Here is a 17,413-nt window from a genome sequence, read left to right as displayed (position 1 = left end):
AGGAGAATAAGAGAACAGTTTGTGTGAAATGTTACATTTTTAAACAATAAATAATCAGGAAGAAAGTTGCACAAAGGTTCTTTGTCGCATTCTTTTTTGTAATCTGAAATTATGCCAAAAGAAAAAGTGAAAAGAAAAGAAATATTTAATAATATATATTTTTAATAGTATAAAAACCAAAACTTACAAAATAAATGGGAATGAAAGATTATTTCCACTATACACAGATTCATCTCAGGACACCTTTAAAGATGAAATCCCCCCAGTACAATTAAAAACATGATTTATAAGAATTAAATACACATACATTTTTCTGCAACATCTGTGCCTAAATGGAAATACCCCTTTAGTTAGAACTCCACCCTAACCTTTCGGAGTAGCTTATCTTTCAGGAATGTAAAACAGCATTAGGTATCAGCTGTGAAAATATTCTTACACGATTAGCTCAACGCTAGGCTATGTTTAAAAGTGCACACGTGCAAAGGCATGTTCAACCCATCCTGGGGTTGGATAAGTCTGTCAGCTGCAAGCAGTCACTCCCACCGGCAGGGACCGCATGCCAGCCTCCCAGGCCGCCACACCTGACAGAAGTTTGATGCTTCCTCGGGAGGAAGCTTTGTAACAGCCCCAGCATTCACTCGCCCTTTGGGACTTTCCAAGTGGCTCTACAGAGTCACGAGGCTAAGGCTTTAGGAACGCTGGGCCCCAGCAGGGCTCTGTTTTCAAGTGGCCCCTGGATGAGCACAAGGTAGATGTTTGTGGAGGTACAGACAGCATGTGACACACACACAACCCTACGTAGTGGGTGCGCCAGAAGGCCCATCCGCCCTTAGCTACTTTATAAAGTTTTGTTGGTGTTATTTCTCTCTCTCTCTCTCTCTCTCTCTCTCTCTCTCTCTCTCTCTCTCTCTCTCTGTTTGCTTGGTTTTTTTTTTTTTACATTTTAATAGAGTTAAGTGTATCCTTCTCCAAATTTCCTAGCCCATCTTAGCCTTGAAGCTACTGAAGTGACTCGGACACTCCCGGTTGCCAGGGTGTTGGGATGTACCTTTGACTTCTCTTTTTAATCCAGAGATTGTAGGCAGGGTCTAGCCATTCACCCTGGGGCCAACCTAGAACTCTGCTTGTCAGATGCTGATATGGAAAGGGCAGACTTTGCAAAACTGCCTTTCTTTTCTTCCTTCCCCTGTTCCAGTCTAAGTTGATTTCTTGACAGTGTAAATGGCTGCCTATCAGAAATTCCTTAGTTTCTCTCCCCAGTGGCTTCCTGCCTCTTAGGTCCCGGGGCCCGTGGGACAGGAGAACAAGTAAGACACGATTCCCGACTTCTGGGCATTTGTAGCGTTCCTGGGAAAGACATTCATTAAAGAGGTGATTACAACACAACCTGGGAAAGCAGAGGAAGGAAGCGGAACCTGGCCAGGTAGAGGCACATAGACCCAGGTTCTAGAAGCAGAAGCCAGAGCAGGGTTTAGAGGGAATGACCAGGAGGTCATGAGACTCTCCCAATTGCATGGAGGGTATTGAAAACTGACCCTGTGGTTTTAAGTGCAAATTACTGAAATGTCCTCCTGGATATATTTTTGCTGCAAGTATGTTATTTTTACTTTGAAATGTGGGTACCCAAAGAAACTTCAGATCTTATTTTAGAAGTGATTTTAGACCAGAGGTGCACAGAGGGGGCAGAGGAGGGCTTCCGGGAAGCAGCAGCCCCTGCAAGGGCATGCAGGTGTGAGGCCAGACCGTGGCTCCTGCTGCTCTGAGCCCATTTTCCTCACCGAAGGGTTGGCACTAGAATTAAAAGTTTAGACTCTTTCTCCGTCCTGCCTGTGATAGGAATCCCCCTTCTAGGCTTCTCCCCGCCCCTCCAGGGGAGTCTCCAGGTGAGAAAGGGTTGGGCTGACTCATTGGAGACATGGACCCTGCCTCACCCTCTCCCAACTGGAGGACTGCAAGTCTTCCCCGAGAGTGCCCTTGTGGACATCTTGCCAGAATTTGAGATGCTGATGATCATGGTATTAGGAGTGACTGAGGTGACAGGCCTTGCAAAAGGCTCTGGTCATTCCGAGATTGTGGTCTGTCACACAGAGTCCCTTCCCTGCCCGTTGCATATAGCCATCAACTTTCTAGCAAACGGGTGACCAGGCTGCCCAGGCATCATGTGAAGCTGGATGGCTCAATCTAAAAAGAGCTAGAAAAGAGGAAAGAAATGAATCCCAGAAATACAGTTTGTAACTATGTGTGAACTTCAGGCATGCAAATCCCCAGCTATCAGAAAGGGACAGAAGAAGGCACACACAAGGAAGCTTGGTTGGACAGAGCACTATTTTTAGCAAAATAAAATAAAATAAAAATAGAAAAGGTCCTTAAAAACATATGTTAACTTAAAATTAAGAAAGGCTTTTCAAAGTGAGAGGCAGCAAGGGGTTATTTGACATTGATAGGAATAGCTGTTTGGGAATCATTAATTCATCCAGAAGCCCAAATAGTGTACTGATTAGGAGACAGAGGCGATGGGCATTTATGAGAAAGGGAAGGGGACCGATTACATCAATGGAAGGAAGGCATTTCTATTGGTGCAGATGAGCTAACATAGTGATGCTGATTCTGAACAATGCTTTATTTTTCCAGCCCAGTAGTCCTCAGTGCAGTAGTGATAGGAACCTAGAAGAGGGAACAATTAAATAAATCCTAGGGACTCAGAAGAAAGGAGGTGACTTTTAAACTACACAGAAGGGAGAGGGGAAGACATCTTTCTTCAAATTGAACCATATGAAATTGCCAACATGCAACCCTATTGACCATAAAAGCAAAAGGTCGATTTCTGATGGTTTATCTTAACAATAAGAACAGGACCAGCATGCAGATTACATCCCTTTCACCGACTCTAATTGAATGGTGGTAACTGTCCAGAAGCTGTGTTGAGAATGATTCCAAGGATTCCAGGGCAACAGGAAAGAATAATATTGGAATTGTTCCATGGTCTGTCCCGACTAAAGAATGGGTCTAAATTAAACATACTTGCCATACTTAAATGATAAGAAGCTTTAGAAACAAAAGCACAGAAGTCTTAGGCTGTCCTCCTGGGTGTAGGCAGGCCCCGGGAGTCAGAGGTGGGTGAGCTATACTGGGGATGACTCACTTCTGGAGACTCCTTAGATGGCTGTATCACAACTTGCTTTGGACGACCTTATAAACACCCCCCGATACTACTGCTTGTACCCCACTATCTATTCCACTTGCTTAAACATACACCACCCGCGCCCCCACCCCGGAGAAATGCACGGAGGTTACAGTGTATTCCTCCACTGCTTTGCTTTTGCTTAATTCAAAGCTTTCTTTTAAGAAAAGGTCATAGTGTACTGAGAGAACACACAATAAGTACTTTGCAAATTAAATTGGAGGATGTTTTTAGGTAACATCACAACCAAGTCCTGTGACAGTGGACATTTCGTTTTACAAAGGTCAAAATCATTGCATAAAGGATTTTTTTTAACTACTTAGAGGGCATCCAAAGAAGCTATTTCAGAGCAGTTTCTCAGGACCCACAGCATAAGAAAGCAAGGAAAGCGTCATTACGCCCTGCCAGGATTCAGCCTTCTAGAGGGAATCTGTGTTGTGTCTCATTGGCACCCCTACATTGCACTGGGGTTATTGAAAATCAGTCCATGATTTTAACTGTGCAATACTAAAATGCCCTTCTGCATATATATTTGCTACAATTACATTATTTTCCTTTTGAAACCTATATACCCCAAGACATTTCAGATCTCATTTTAATAGTGGTTCTTTCTAAAAAAATATAATTTTTTTTATTGATTTCAGAGAGGAAAGGAGAAGGAGAGAGAGAGAGAGAGAGAAACATCAGGGATGAGAGAGAATCATCTAACAGCTGCCTCCTATACACCCCCTTACTGGGGATTGAGCCTGCAACCAGGGCATGTGCCCTGACTGGGCATTGAACTATGACTTCCTGGTTCATAGGTTGATGTTCAACCACTGAGCCAAACTGGCGGGCTTATTGGAGGTTCTTAACCAGAGGTGCCCAGGAAAGTCTCGTGGAAGAACTTTCTCCTGCCCCACTTCCCCTAGCCCCACTCTAGAAGGTTCTGATTTAGTAGCTCTCTCTCGATCCCATGGAAACATTAGCTTCTCTCCAAGAGTTCTAGCAATGAGCCAAAGGAGTCTCACTGGAAAAGCAGGGAGGGGGTTAGGGCCTGTCTTTTCTGCTGGGTGTCCTACCTCCTGTTGGTTGATTTTAGACCCCGAATCCCATGGTCTGATGTTCAGTTCATTTGTGGTTCATCCCCATCACAGACCAGCCTCCTGACAGAACTGGAAATACTCACTGTGGAGAAAGTAGGTCATGTGAAGGCTCATAAGTTACAATAAACTGTTCTCACCTACAGTAGGAAGAAGAAAGCACTGTCAGTTTAGCAAAGGTTGATTATGACTCAGGCCCATCCAGACTCTTAATACACTTGCTACCAAGGGAAGGTCAGTGAATTCCACTCTTACATGTGGGCTTTTAGGGAGGAGGGGGCGGGGGCTCTCCTCCAGCTATAAGCCCAGGACCCCAAGGCAAGCAGGAGAGGGACTAGGGGACATTCCTTCAGACAGAACTCCCTCCCAGGGGCTACTTCTCCTCACACATTGGATGGACTGGGCCCACCTGGTGTTGGGGGAGGGAGAGATGAGTCAGGAATGTTAATAGAATCTTTGTGTAACCTGAAAATAATGTACAAAATCCAGAGAGACACTAGGATCAGGGGAGAAGTGGAATTTGGGGACGGCCCCTCAGTGTCCTCCTGCGATCCCTCTGTTTTGGCTTGGCACCTGAGGGACGGGGAATAGAGGTGAGGAGACCACCTTTGGAGTTGTGTCTGGGCTTGTACATCAGGAAAGATTACTGTCTCTTAATGGCGTCCTGTGGCAGCACCTCTCTATTTGGTGAAGCCCCATTCACTCTGGAAGTTTTAACTACACTTGTGTTGAACGTGGGTAAGGTACAAAAAGGTTATAGAATGTCCCCCTCATCACCCGAGGGCAGGTCTCCAAGGGTCCAGGTGAGTTCCAGGTTCCCTGAGACTCAGGCTTCTTTTCATAGGGGATTGCTTTCCTCTGAAGATGGGAGGATACAGAGACCAGTGGAGGTGCTGACCTTGGCCAGACAGGGAAGTGTATTCCCGTCGTCAGGAATGGGCGGCAAGCTCCTCAAACGTCTCTCTCCCACTTTGCAAAGCCTCGGAGTTTGAGCAGCAGTAGGAGAGCAGACTTGATACTCCGAAGAGCCCTGGCCCTGGTTATCCTTGGCAGGGGTGGTTGAGCAAAACATGGCATAGATTGAGAGATATCTCAGGAGTCCACCGTTCTTCCCGCTATAAGCTTCCTCTTTGCAAGGATGAGCGGGCTCCTTTGCTGTAAATCGGGGGGCAAGTCCTCGCTGCAGTGCCGCTGTGGGCAGTCTTCAGGGGCCGTGACACAGCCTCTCCCATTGGGGACTCGGAGCTTTAGGGGAGACGCGAAAGTTGCATTTGTTTCTTCCCTGTCTTACTTGTGCTCTTCCTCAGAAGAACTGATTTAGACTTAAGTGTGGGTGGTGGGGGAGGAACACTTTTCTGTTAACATAGCAACACACGTGCTTGCCATTTGCTGAGTAATGATTCTGAGCCAGCCCCTGTGCTGGGCATGTCTGCGTCATATGACTCACCACCCCTCCTGCAGGTAGGTATATTCACCCCATTTTCCAGATGGGATTCCCAAGGCACAGAGAGGTACAGTCACACACCATGATCACACAGCCAAGTAGAGTCTGAGTCAGGCTTGCTATCTCGTTCTCCCCGAAATTTCCACACTCCCCTTTGAGCATGGCATGCTGCTTCCGTTATGGACCTGAAGCTGGGGTCCTGGGCCAGCCAGGCTCCTCTACGCCCACCCCGTGGGGAAAGGAATGACATGTGCTTGGTGGGCTGGGGGCGGGCCTCCCCGGCTCCCTCTGGCTAAGGCAGGGGTTGCTGTGGGGGTCCCGTCATGCGCTCTGGGGTGTGGCTATGTTTTCATTTGCCTGCCTTTCTCGTTTGCGTTGCCGTGATCTCTCAGGTGTAGTGTGCCTGTTCCCAAACCAGATACCATCTATCTCTCTCTCTTTCGTAGGCACGGTGCTGTTGTGCCAGGCAAACCAGGAGGGATCTTCCATGTACAGTGCCCCCAGTTCACTTGTATATACTTCCGCAAGTAAGCCCATGTTGTGGCTCCTTTTTTTGTTTTGTGACATAACTCTGAGTCCAGTCACCTTCCCTGCCATGTAAGTCCCCTTCCCCTCCCTCCACACCGCCCTCCCGCGTGGCCCCCTCCAGGTGAATTTGATTTCCATGAGCATGTCTCTGTTTCCCGTTGCCTTAGCATCCAATCCCTCTGCTCATTATGTCTGAATCCTCACGTCCCGGATGTCCCAGCCATTCTTTGTGCAGACCTGTCAGGACTGGGTCCAATGGATGGGACATGGGGTATTGGGGTCGGGGAGGGGAAGGGAAGGAGGGAAGAACCTATAGCTCATTGCCTGCCTCCTACCACAGCTTTGTAAATTCATAGGAGAAATATTGAATTAAAACATTCAGGCCATTCAACTGGCACCCTAGCCTAGCAGAGGTGCTAGGTCAGTCCTCTTGACCGGAATTTCCTCACCGTGGGAAATATGAGTAGCCTGGGCTAGTGACTTGTTTGCAAGGCTGTTCAATCCTTGGCTATGTGATTCCATTGAGGAAGAGGAGGAGGAGGAGAAGAGAAAAGAATGTGGTTGCCCCCTCCCCCCATTTAACTAGGGGAAACAACAAGTTAAAGGTTCTTTAATAGATGTGAGTATACCCATCAAGGACTAGCGGGAGGAAACCAAAATAACAAGGGAAGCCAGATCACAATGTTGAGGTGGAAAACAAGGGTTGCTCTGCCTGGGGTGGATGCTCTGAAGCAGGGGTCCTCAAACTACGGCCCGCGGGCCACATGCAAATACAAATATTGTATTTGTTCCCGTTTTGTTTTTTTTTTACTTCAAAATAAGATATGTGCAGTGTGCATAGGAATTTGTTCATAGTTTTTTTTTAAACTATAGTCCGGCCCTCCAACGGTCTGAGGGACAGTGAACTGGCCCCCTGTTTAAAAAGTTTGAGGACCCCTGCAATGGCCACTCCCTCTCTCAATTCACAGAGCAGGACCTAAAGTGCTCCTGGATCCCACATGGTTCCCAGCCCCTCCTCAGTCTCTAGCCACAGTCTGACCTTGTCATCTATTTCATACTGTGTGTGTACACCCTATGCAATTCCTATACCTGCCCAAGCAGGTCCTCATTGGGATCCGTGCTCAGAAGTGAGTCTGAGACCATGGGGAGGTGGGATGCTTCTGAGACGGGCTAGAGAGGGGGTGGGAGAGACCGGAGGATGCAAGCTCATGATGATTAGAGGATGAGAGACAGGAGAAGCCTGACCACCTGCCAAGACCGACCATCTCAATTCCCAAAGGCTGAGATAAACCCACCTCTTCATTTTGGGGCAACAGTTAGAAGCAAGTGACAAGGACCCCAAAACATGATCACGAGAAACATGAGGGTCCCTGAAGGCTTCAGGTCATGTGGGCAGCCAAGGGCTTCTCCCAACCAGAGCATAATCTTCAGTGGCAGCTTTGACATTCATGAAATGCAAGGTCTCCGAGAAGCTAGCCATACCAGCCAGATGTGGCTCTTCCTGAATTTATGAAAAGTGTCCCATTTGGGCCAGTGCAGATGCCTGTACATACATATCGTAGATGAGAATGCTACTGTACATTTTCACATACTCAGCCTTGTTTTTGATCCTTGCAAAATCTGCACCAGGTAGCTTTTGTAATGTTTGCTTTACAGCCTAGGAAATGGGGGACACAGAGAAGTGGGGCGATTCACTCAGGACCACCCAGCCAGTATAGGGTAGATTTGTTTCTTAAACCTGGGGAAATTAATCTTCTGGCCCCAACTGGCTCTAAATCTCATCATCATCCCACTATACAGATCCCTCCCTCATCTCTATACACACTATTTCTGAAGGAGAGTTGGGCTGAATTCCAGAGGGTTACTTAGTTTTTTCTTTAATACAGTTGTCCTATGGGACCATCTGGGAGGAAACTGCCTATCTCCTCACTGTCCAGTGAGTGTGCTCCTGGGACCGAGACACTGACTTTTTCATTTTACTTAATTTCAATTAGTGTTATTCTAATTAGCCTTGAGAGGCTAATGGCCACCATATTGGACAGTGTGGCTTTCTGTAATCATAGGCTGTATTTATATTTCCGTTTTCTTTTCAGAAGGGCACAAAATGAATCAAGCTTAAAAAAGCCTGGTTTTAATTGGTACAGCCATTCTAGATCAACTCAGGGAAAGTGTGTGTGATTGTGTCAAACACAGAACTAGGCCACAGTTCTCCATATTTATTTAAATTTTTAATTGTTTTTATTGTTGACAGTATTACAGATGTCCCCTGTGTCCCCCTTTTTGCCTCCCCCCTCCCTCCAGCCTCTGACCCACCTCAGGCCTTCACTACACTATTATCTGTGTCCATGGGCTATACACATATGCATATAAATTCATTGATTAATCTCTTCTAGGCTCCCACTCCCCTGCCCTCTGAGATCTGTCAGTCTGTTCCATGCATCCATGCCTTTGGACCTGTTCTGTCTGCCAGTTTATTTTGTTCATTAGATTCCACATATAAGTGAGAGCATGTGATACCTGTCTCCATTCTCCATATTAAAATCAGTGAAACACATGGGAGATGAAATCATGTGATGCAGTGGTCAGCAAACTACAGCCAAGGGTCACATCCAGCCCACAGCCTGCTTTTGTAAGGCTTGTGAGCAAAGAATGAGTTTAGATTTTTTTAAAAGCATTATAAAAAAAACAAAACAAAAACAGAAATAATGGGAAAGAGACATAGGTTGCCCACAAAGCCTAAAATCTTGGTAATCTGACTCTTTATAAAAAAAAGTATTCTGAACTCTTGACTGTCGGGGTTCATGTCCCAGCATCAAGAAAGGTTCAGGAATCTGGAAAAGGCTCCACGTAGATGACATAGGAATCCAGAGGCTAATAAAGAGTCCGGAGATGATATATAATTTTGAAAGGCATTGGGGGTCAGAGGACCTTTAGCTGAAGGTCTCCCTCCTTGTCTAGGACCCTTGCTTTTATTAACACAATTTGTCCTAAGGCAAGGTGAAGATAATACACTTCAAAGGGTACAGAAGCATTGTCAGTTTGGGGAATAGCCTCCGGCTGTTCAGATGTTTGGCCAGTAGGAGGCAATAACATGTAAATTAAGATGCCCTTTAACTGTCTGGCAGCCACAATCAGTTTCCTATTCAGGTTTGGGGAAATGCCTTTAGCCATTCCCAACAGGTGACTACATGTGTGACTCAACCCTGTTGAGTCCCCAAGTCTCATCAACCTTTTGATGAAACTCTTGAAATTATGACATGCTGGAATTGGTCTACGGCACTGACTTAATGGATCCATTTTATTATTGAAAATAGACAATGGGACTGTTACTTCACTGTTTATAATACTTTTTTCTGAGTTTAAGAGGAAAGATTTATAATAATTATAGAAACTGTATGATGTGTGTGTGCCCAACACCCTTCATTTTAAAATTGTATAATCAGTCATATTATCTACACATTTGTCATCCTATTATTTTCACTTATTATCCTGTCATGTGTACTTTATGCAAATATGTTAATGACCTCATAATAATCTGTTGTTTCATGATATTACATTTTAATCTATCCCCCCTCCATTTGGGGTACTTAGATCGATAGCAATTTTTCAAAAATAATAAGGGAAAGCAATGCCCTGGTATGTATTAGTATCAAAGACAACAACAATGACTAGCTAACCCTCCTAGCCCATCACAAAACAAAAGCTGGTTTCTTACCCCTCCAGTAATGGTATTTAGACTGACCAGCTCAGTTAGTGTTTTGTAAGGGCAGCCAACTTGAGACCTCCTCTTCTCCAGCTGGGTGGCTGGAGGGGCCTTCCATTATCTGTATCCTGAGGCTACGCATTGTTGCTGAGTGTAAAGATTATCCATTTCTCCCAAAACACTTGGCTAAGACTTCCTTTCTCCCTCTTCTCCAAGTCAGCAATGCCCTTTTGGGCCAGGCTGTTTGCAATTAGCTGTCTTCTTTGCAACATTTACTTGGGTTTCCTCTTCCAGATTAAGGTGTACATCCAGGTACAAAGTCACACCCCATTTTCACCAGACACAGTCACCTGAGATACCTCTCCTGTCTCCAGCTGTGACATACACCTGGGTAAGAGCTAGAGGCCTTGTCTCTGAGGTCTGAACAGTGCGGCCTCTTTTTCTCTAAGGATCCAGCCTTTTCTGCAGAAGCTGAGGCCCCCTCTCTTCTCAGCCATTGTTGCGGATTCACCTGGTTTTTAGCTTGAAAGCGCATGCTTCTCGCTTTGGAGGAGCAGTTGTGCTCCTGGAAAAGGGGGACATACATTGCACTTTTGTAAATTGTATCCTCTGTATTCACTGGCCTCTATGAGCACTCCCGAGTTTGTATTTGTTTCACGAATCTTTACCTGGCCTTAGATGCTTTAAACTTAAATTGTCCTGCTTTGTAGCCAAATAGCTCATCATCTGTAAATAACACCCTTAAATGCAGTAGGGGAGATGGTTTTTAAAGGAACCCTGCTGAATTAGTAATGAAAATAACTCTACTGAAGTTATCTGTTTTTTAAGATGCATTTTTGCATAATGGGTTTTCCCCCTTAAGTGAACCATCCTCATAGCACGACCCAGGACACGAAAGCATCCAGAGAAAGGTTCTCACGCAGGCGCTGTCAATACAGCCTAATCCCATAGAGCCTCCCATCTCATACGACTGACTCCAGTTTCTCCTCCTCATGCCCTTTAGCATAGTGTGAAACCCTAGTTCAAGTGTCATGGGACATCAAACCTCCTCTTACATGCCCTCATAAACCACTCATTCCGAGTGTACAATGGGCCTACTTTCTATCAGACTTAAATAAAGTCAGAGCAAAACTCCAGAGAATAAGGGAAGATCATCTTGCCCCAAATGCAAAACATGTAGTATTAATATTGTTGTCTTAAGATATTAATTTTAATCAACTAAATTAAACTAATAAAATAATTTTAATCATTTTAAAACAACTTTTTAAAATTAATTTGAAAGAGGAAGAGAGATAGAGAGAGAGATTGATGGAGAGAAAAACATTAATTAGCTACCTCCTGTATGTGTCCTGACCAGGGATTGAACCTAAAACCTAGGTATGTGACCTGATGGAGAATCGAACCTGCAACCTTTTGGTGTACAGAATGACGTACCAGCTGAGCCACCCGGCCAGGGCAATTTTAAAATAATATTAATTAATTAATTAATCATGTGTTTGCTTTGAGTAGCAAACAATACAACCCCTAGGCCAGTGGTCAGTAGGCCTTGCCTGTCCCGAGTGAAAGGCACCAGCCACATTAGCACTGTCTGCACACAGTGGATGCATAATATAAACATGTCTCCAGGCCGAAGTAGGAAGGTAAAGAACATCTCACCTCTCTTCCAAGTTAAGGCGTTTCTACTCTTTGAAACACGCAGCAGTAAATCATTGGTTCCATAAATATGAAAGCCCACCTCCAATAGGGATGAGCAAAGCCAGCAATCACTCACCCTCATTTCCAAATGGAGTAGATGTTTCCAGAAGGAGGTAAATACTATCAGCTTTATTTTCTTTACCATTTTACGAATAGATTTTCAATGACAAAAGAGACATGGATGGGCTCACTATAATCGGGGAAACATGTCAATAAACCGAAACACACACGTATGGAATAACATGGTAAAATAGTCCCACTTGATTAAAAAACACAAATTCTTTGAGTAATTCACATTGACTCCCTGGTAAGTATCTTTCCACATGTTTTCATAATAATGCAAAGAAGGACAGACTCATATGCAAGGGGTAGTGGTAATAGTACAATTTAAACAGGGGGCAGTGTACACATACGAATCATGTTTCATTTCATTGCATAACACACGTGGACCATCTCCTGTTAAGTCTTATGATAGTGTCATGCTGCTCCATGGCGTGGGTGGTCCGCGGTTTATTCAACCATTCTCTATCCATGGTAGTTCAAGCTCCTTTTTATACCACCCCGCAAACATTTTTACATATACCTTGACACACCAGGGCTTTACATTTTACATCTAGGCTCCCAAACATGGGGCTGTTTGTTCCATCCAAACATTCTTGCCAGCACCTGCATATTTTGCTTTTTCTTTAATTTTGCAAATTGGATGGATGAAAAATAGCATCTCAGTTTGCTCCAGTGAGCATTTGCCTTTCTCCTAGTGAAGAGCATCATCCTTCAAAAATTTAATTGTCGTTTGGATGTTACCACGAGTGACTTTTCAGTACACATCTGCTCATTTCTCTCATGTGTTTACTCATTTATTTTAATTCACATTGAGAGATCATTATTCATCAGGGAGAATAACCTGAGTATAGGATAGATGTTGCCAATATCTATCCTATTTTGGTCATTTGATTTTGCTTACATTCCAGCATATAGTCTTAATTATATAGGCAAATATATCTGTCTTTTCTTTTGTTACTACACCATAGTGCCAGCATGGTGTGTTCTGGTGAGAATTTTTCCTGGCTGGTAGATGATGGCCTTCTCACTGTGTCTTCATATGACACTCTAAAGGCACTAATCCTTTCCTAAGGGCCCCATCCTTATGACCTTATCGAAACCTAATTACCTCCCATTTCTAAGTACTATCATACTGGGATTTAAGGGTCAACACATGAATTTAGGGTTTGGGGAGTGAGCAGACTTTAGTCCATAGGAAACACCTTGACACAAAGGGGCCAGTTTCATTGTCAACGGCTCAGGAAAAAAAAAAAAAAAAAAAAAAAAGCATTTTTCAGCAGCAATTTCTGTATGGTTCTATATCCTTATCAATGCAAACAAGTATTTTCACATAGTTACATGGAAGTCACCACTTTCAATCCATACGAAGACAAATCCTGAAATAAAAAGAAGATAACTGTTTATTCCTCCTAAATTTCACCCCTGACAACAAGGAGGAAAAAAATCTGTTATCACAGACAAATGCTCAGAAACCTTAATGTTATCAAAATGCAAAATCATCTCCTCTATTCACTTTTATGAAACTCAAGGGCAAGTGGTAGTGGCATAGTTTTAATTGATATATTGATTGCAGATTGTATGGAAGTAATTGTGTGGAATTCATAAAACAATGATTTAAGTGGCAGAAACATACATAAATCAGGCCCGCACTTTCTGCATTTAGGTAATGGATAGAGCTTCCATTGGTTTCTGTAATTAAAGCAATGGCCTCTGCTAATTTATGGCTTCCTCTTTCTTCTGCCCAGTACAGAAAATGTCACTAGACTGAGTTCAATAATAGAAAGTGCATATCCAGGGCATTGTGTTACTGATACATCGGTTTAAAAAAACCCACACATCTTCTTTTCCCCTCTTTCCAGTAACTCAGAGCTTCCTGGCAGCCTCCCAGAAAGGCTTTTCTAATAGTTTCTAGAGTAGAATCATCTGGGACTAGATTGAGGAAAGTGAGGCACTCCCCTCAGACAAAATGTACAGAGGCTCCAGAAAGCTCAGTCATCAAGGTGAATAGTATATTAAGCAATATTTCAAAATATTGACGTTTAATGGAAAAATTTCACGGAATAAATATCAACAGGTTTCCTAAAGATAGGATGATTATTATTAATTTTTATTTTGCCTTAGGATCCAATATGGCTCAGCATAACACCTCTTTATCTAAAATTTAAAAATATATTTCTATTGATATTTTTTAGAGAAGAGGGCAGGGAAGAGGGAGAGAGAAAGAGAAAAATGGATGTGAGAGCAGAACATGGATCTGCTGCCTCCTGTGACCTCAGGGATTGAGCCCACAATCCAGGCATGCCCCTGACCCGGAATTGAACCAGCAACCTTTTGGTGCACAGGACAGTGCCCAACCAACTGAGCCACACTGGCCAGGGCTCTTTATTTAAATTTGGATAGTCTGTTTCTCATGAAATTGTTTACAATAATTTTATTTTTTTATAATTGCACCGAACTATACTTTATCTTGATTACTTGTTTATTTGGTGGTCCCTTATTTAAATTTTACACCCAAGGTGAGTACCTAACTAATCTTACCCTAGTTCCAGCCCTGATATATAAAATAATAATAATAAATGGATATTGAGAACTTCCTATATGTTGAGCATTCTGCTAACCATGCATATGAACTTTCTCACTTAATCCTCACAAGGTAACTATGAAATAGGTGTGATTATTCTGCCTCCTTTTACATGAGAAAATTTGAGGTCAGAGGGAGTAAGGAAACGGTGCAGTGTCCCACAGCCAGATCAATGTGAACTCAGCCTAACAGAATTTCAAGACTTCCACCTTTCCTGGCCTCTAAATTTTCCCACCAGTGGCTGAAAAACAGCAGTGCCACCTGCTCTGCTTCTGGAAACGTCCGCACAGGGAGTGGTCAGGCAGAAACTCTAAGCAGCTGCCCAGCCTCTGCGCTCAGCCCTAGTTGTCCTTCCCATCCCCGGATTTCTGGAGAGGCTGTTCTTCCCCCGGCTGCTCTGCCTGGCCACGGTTGGCAAAGTTGTTCTTTAAAGGGCCAGAGAGTAAATAGTTCCAGTCTTATGGACCATCTGGTCTCTTGAAACTCACTATAGACTATACATAAATGAATAGGTGTGGCTGTGCTTCCAATAAAACTTTATTTACAAAACAGTCTTCAAGCCAGATTTGGCCTATAGGTTACCATTGTCAGACCATCATTTAAAATGGGGCATCTGGCCCTAACCGGTTTGGCTCAGTGGATAGAGCGTTGGCCTGAGGACTCAAGGGTCCCAGGTTCGATTCTAGTCAAGGGCATGTACCTTGGTTGTGGGCACATCCCCAGTAGGGAGTATACAGGAGGCAGCTGATCAATGTTTCTCTCTCATTGATGTTTCTAACTCTCTATCCCTCTCCCTTCCTCTCTATAAAAAAATCAATAAAATAAAAAAAATAAAAAAATAAAATGGGACATCTGTAACACTTTCAGCAATAAAGATAAATAAATAAGAGGGCAGGGCACAAGGCAGCTGGCTCCCTGGGGGTGGAGATAAAAAAGACTTCTTTTTAATACATTTTTATTGATTTCAGAGAGGAAGGGAAAGGGAGAGAGATGGAAACATCAATGATGAGAGAGAATCATTGGTCAGCTGCCTCCTGCACACCCTCCACTGGGGATCAAGCCTGCAACCCGGGCATGTGCCCTTGACCAGAATCAAACCCGACACCCTTCAATCTGCAGGCCTATGCTCTATCTACTGAGCCAAACTATCTAGGGCAAAGGAGACTTCTTTTCAATGTGCACCCTCATGCATTTTTGGCATTTTGAATTATTTTGTCACATTTTAAGACAAATAATGGAAGGTAAGCATGTAAAAGAACACCCTCTCCCTGGTACATAGTCAATTAGAATGTAGACACAAATTCAGTCTAGATACAAGTTCGACTGATGTAGTTTTGCTCTCACAATAAACAACAAACAGATCTGGCTGTGGAGGCTTTGTTTTGGTGCTGTTTTCCTGGGATGGATAGTGAGACTCCCTCCGCCCTCCCAGGACCCCTCACCCTCCATCCAGGCCTCTTCTGGTTCCTCCCACACACTGCCCAATGCTGGCTCCCAGAGATGCTCAGGCGGATCCTTCTGATCCGGAATCAGCCAGTGCGTCATTCCTCCTGTGTCCATGACTCAGCATTATGGTGACAGCGTGTCCCCTCTGTCACTGCCTCTGAAACAAGTCCTTCCTCCTCACTCATCTGTCCTTTGATGGGGCAGGGGGATTGAAAAGGCATCACTTTATTCAACCAATCAGGTTCTTTCCATATGCCAGGTACCATTCTATGCACTGTGACTGCTACATGAACATGAGATCCACAAGTTGACTCTATAGTGCCTACATTCTCGTAGGCAAGATAGATGATAGACAGATATATAAGGCTAAGATCTCAGAATTGCAAACACACTACTCCTAGGGATATTTGGGAGGTCTTTCCCGATAGGAGATTTACCCACTGCTAACACCTCCTGGTAGGTGAACTAAATATCACTGCCTTCCCCATCATTCCACACTATAGACAGATATACTTAGCTTCTGCAGTCCTAGTTCTCTCGTTGAATTCATGGAAGAAGAGATTTGGAGACGCCTACCATGGGCCAAGCTCTGCCTGTCGCCCCAATCATAGCACACACCTGATGGATTGAAGAGGGGTTGTCCACAGTTGTCAGCAGCCACTGCTGATGAAGGGACCCCGGGAACCATTCTTTCTCCATCGCCCGAGCACCATCTCCTCGCTTTGCTCCATCTGCCCTGCGCTCCCACGGCCCAGCACATCTCTCATTTATTAAGAGGTTACTTTTAAGAGTGTTTTTTTTCCCCCTAGTGATTCTCCCTGGACACCAGTTTTCAGAAGAGGTTCATTTGTATTTTCAGTCCCCACTATTTCCAGCCCAACTGGGTTAGCTCCCTCATCGACATCCGTGTGGTTACTTTGGCTGAATAGTAATAATCCCATTGCTTCTGCTTTGTCCTTTTTTTAAAAAAATCAATTTCAGGAAAATTTAAAAAATCACTAGTAAAGACACACTCCACCCTTAGTTGCTTCAAGGGAAGAATCTGCAGAGGAGCCACATCCCAGGCAGCTGCTCTCGGCTCTCCGGCGCTTTGGCTATTAATCTCCATGTGGAATGGTGGCTTGCTTCTTTTTCAGACGGGGGTCTCCCTTCTGCAAAAGACTGCCAACTGCAAAACCTGCCGTCCCGCGGTATGCCCCCAAACATCTTATTTGTCTTGATATTTCTTTCACAGAAACACATATGACAGATAAGGAGTCACCAGAGGATGGTTTGCTTTGTGTCAGACAGATATTAAAACAATAAACCACGTTGTCCTGGGATTCCTGTGCACACACAGCCAGCGAACAAGGCCAAGATGAGACGTTTCTGAAAGGCAGCGAGGCAGTTGTTCTGGGGGAATTCCCTGGAAACCCGAGTCCTGTGATCCCACTGACAGAAAGCACTTTTTAACGCTCGCTTTTCTTAGGAGGAGCCGCAGACTGCCTGGCGCAGCTCCCCCATTAAACTCCTCCGCCATGCCCACCTTCCACCAGCCCCTGCCAGCGGCCAGAGGGAAATCCTTCAATGGGTTGAGAAGCTACGTTTTTTATGCGCTCATCTGCATGTCATTGGCTTTCTCAAACTAATGTGGATTTAAAATAGAAAAAAAAAAAAAACACCCACAAACCTCTATTCTGAGTTCAGAGCT

At 44.3% G+C, this 17,413-nt stretch overlaps 1 protein-coding gene across 50 annotated transcripts in view; it reads left to right on the top strand.

Moving 5' to 3' along the window:
- RBFOX1 (RNA binding fox-1 homolog 1) overlaps positions 1 to 17,413 on the top strand; it is a 2,169,222-nt gene that overhangs the window by 2,078,627 nt on the left and 73,182 nt on the right. For 38 of the 50 annotated variants that reach the window (XM_081089163.1, XM_081089167.1, XM_081089155.1 and 35 more), the window contains one exon: positions 6,154 to 6,234. The exons of the other annotated variants lie outside the window; for them this stretch is intronic. In XM_081089163.1, coding sequence (XP_080945289.1) covers positions 6,154 to 6,234 — 81 coding nt within the window. The remainder of the gene's footprint in view (positions 1 to 6,153; positions 6,235 to 17,413) is intronic. 50 annotated transcript variants of the gene reach the window in all.

This window comes from Myotis nattereri, assembly GCF_964212035.1.
Source record: "Myotis nattereri genome assembly, chromosome: 4".
In the NCBI taxonomy this organism is placed as follows: domain Eukaryota; kingdom Metazoa; phylum Chordata; class Mammalia; order Chiroptera; family Vespertilionidae; genus Myotis; species Myotis nattereri.
The sequence above is the reverse complement of the archived record's forward strand: the minus strand, read 5'-3'. Positions and strand labels throughout refer to the sequence as shown.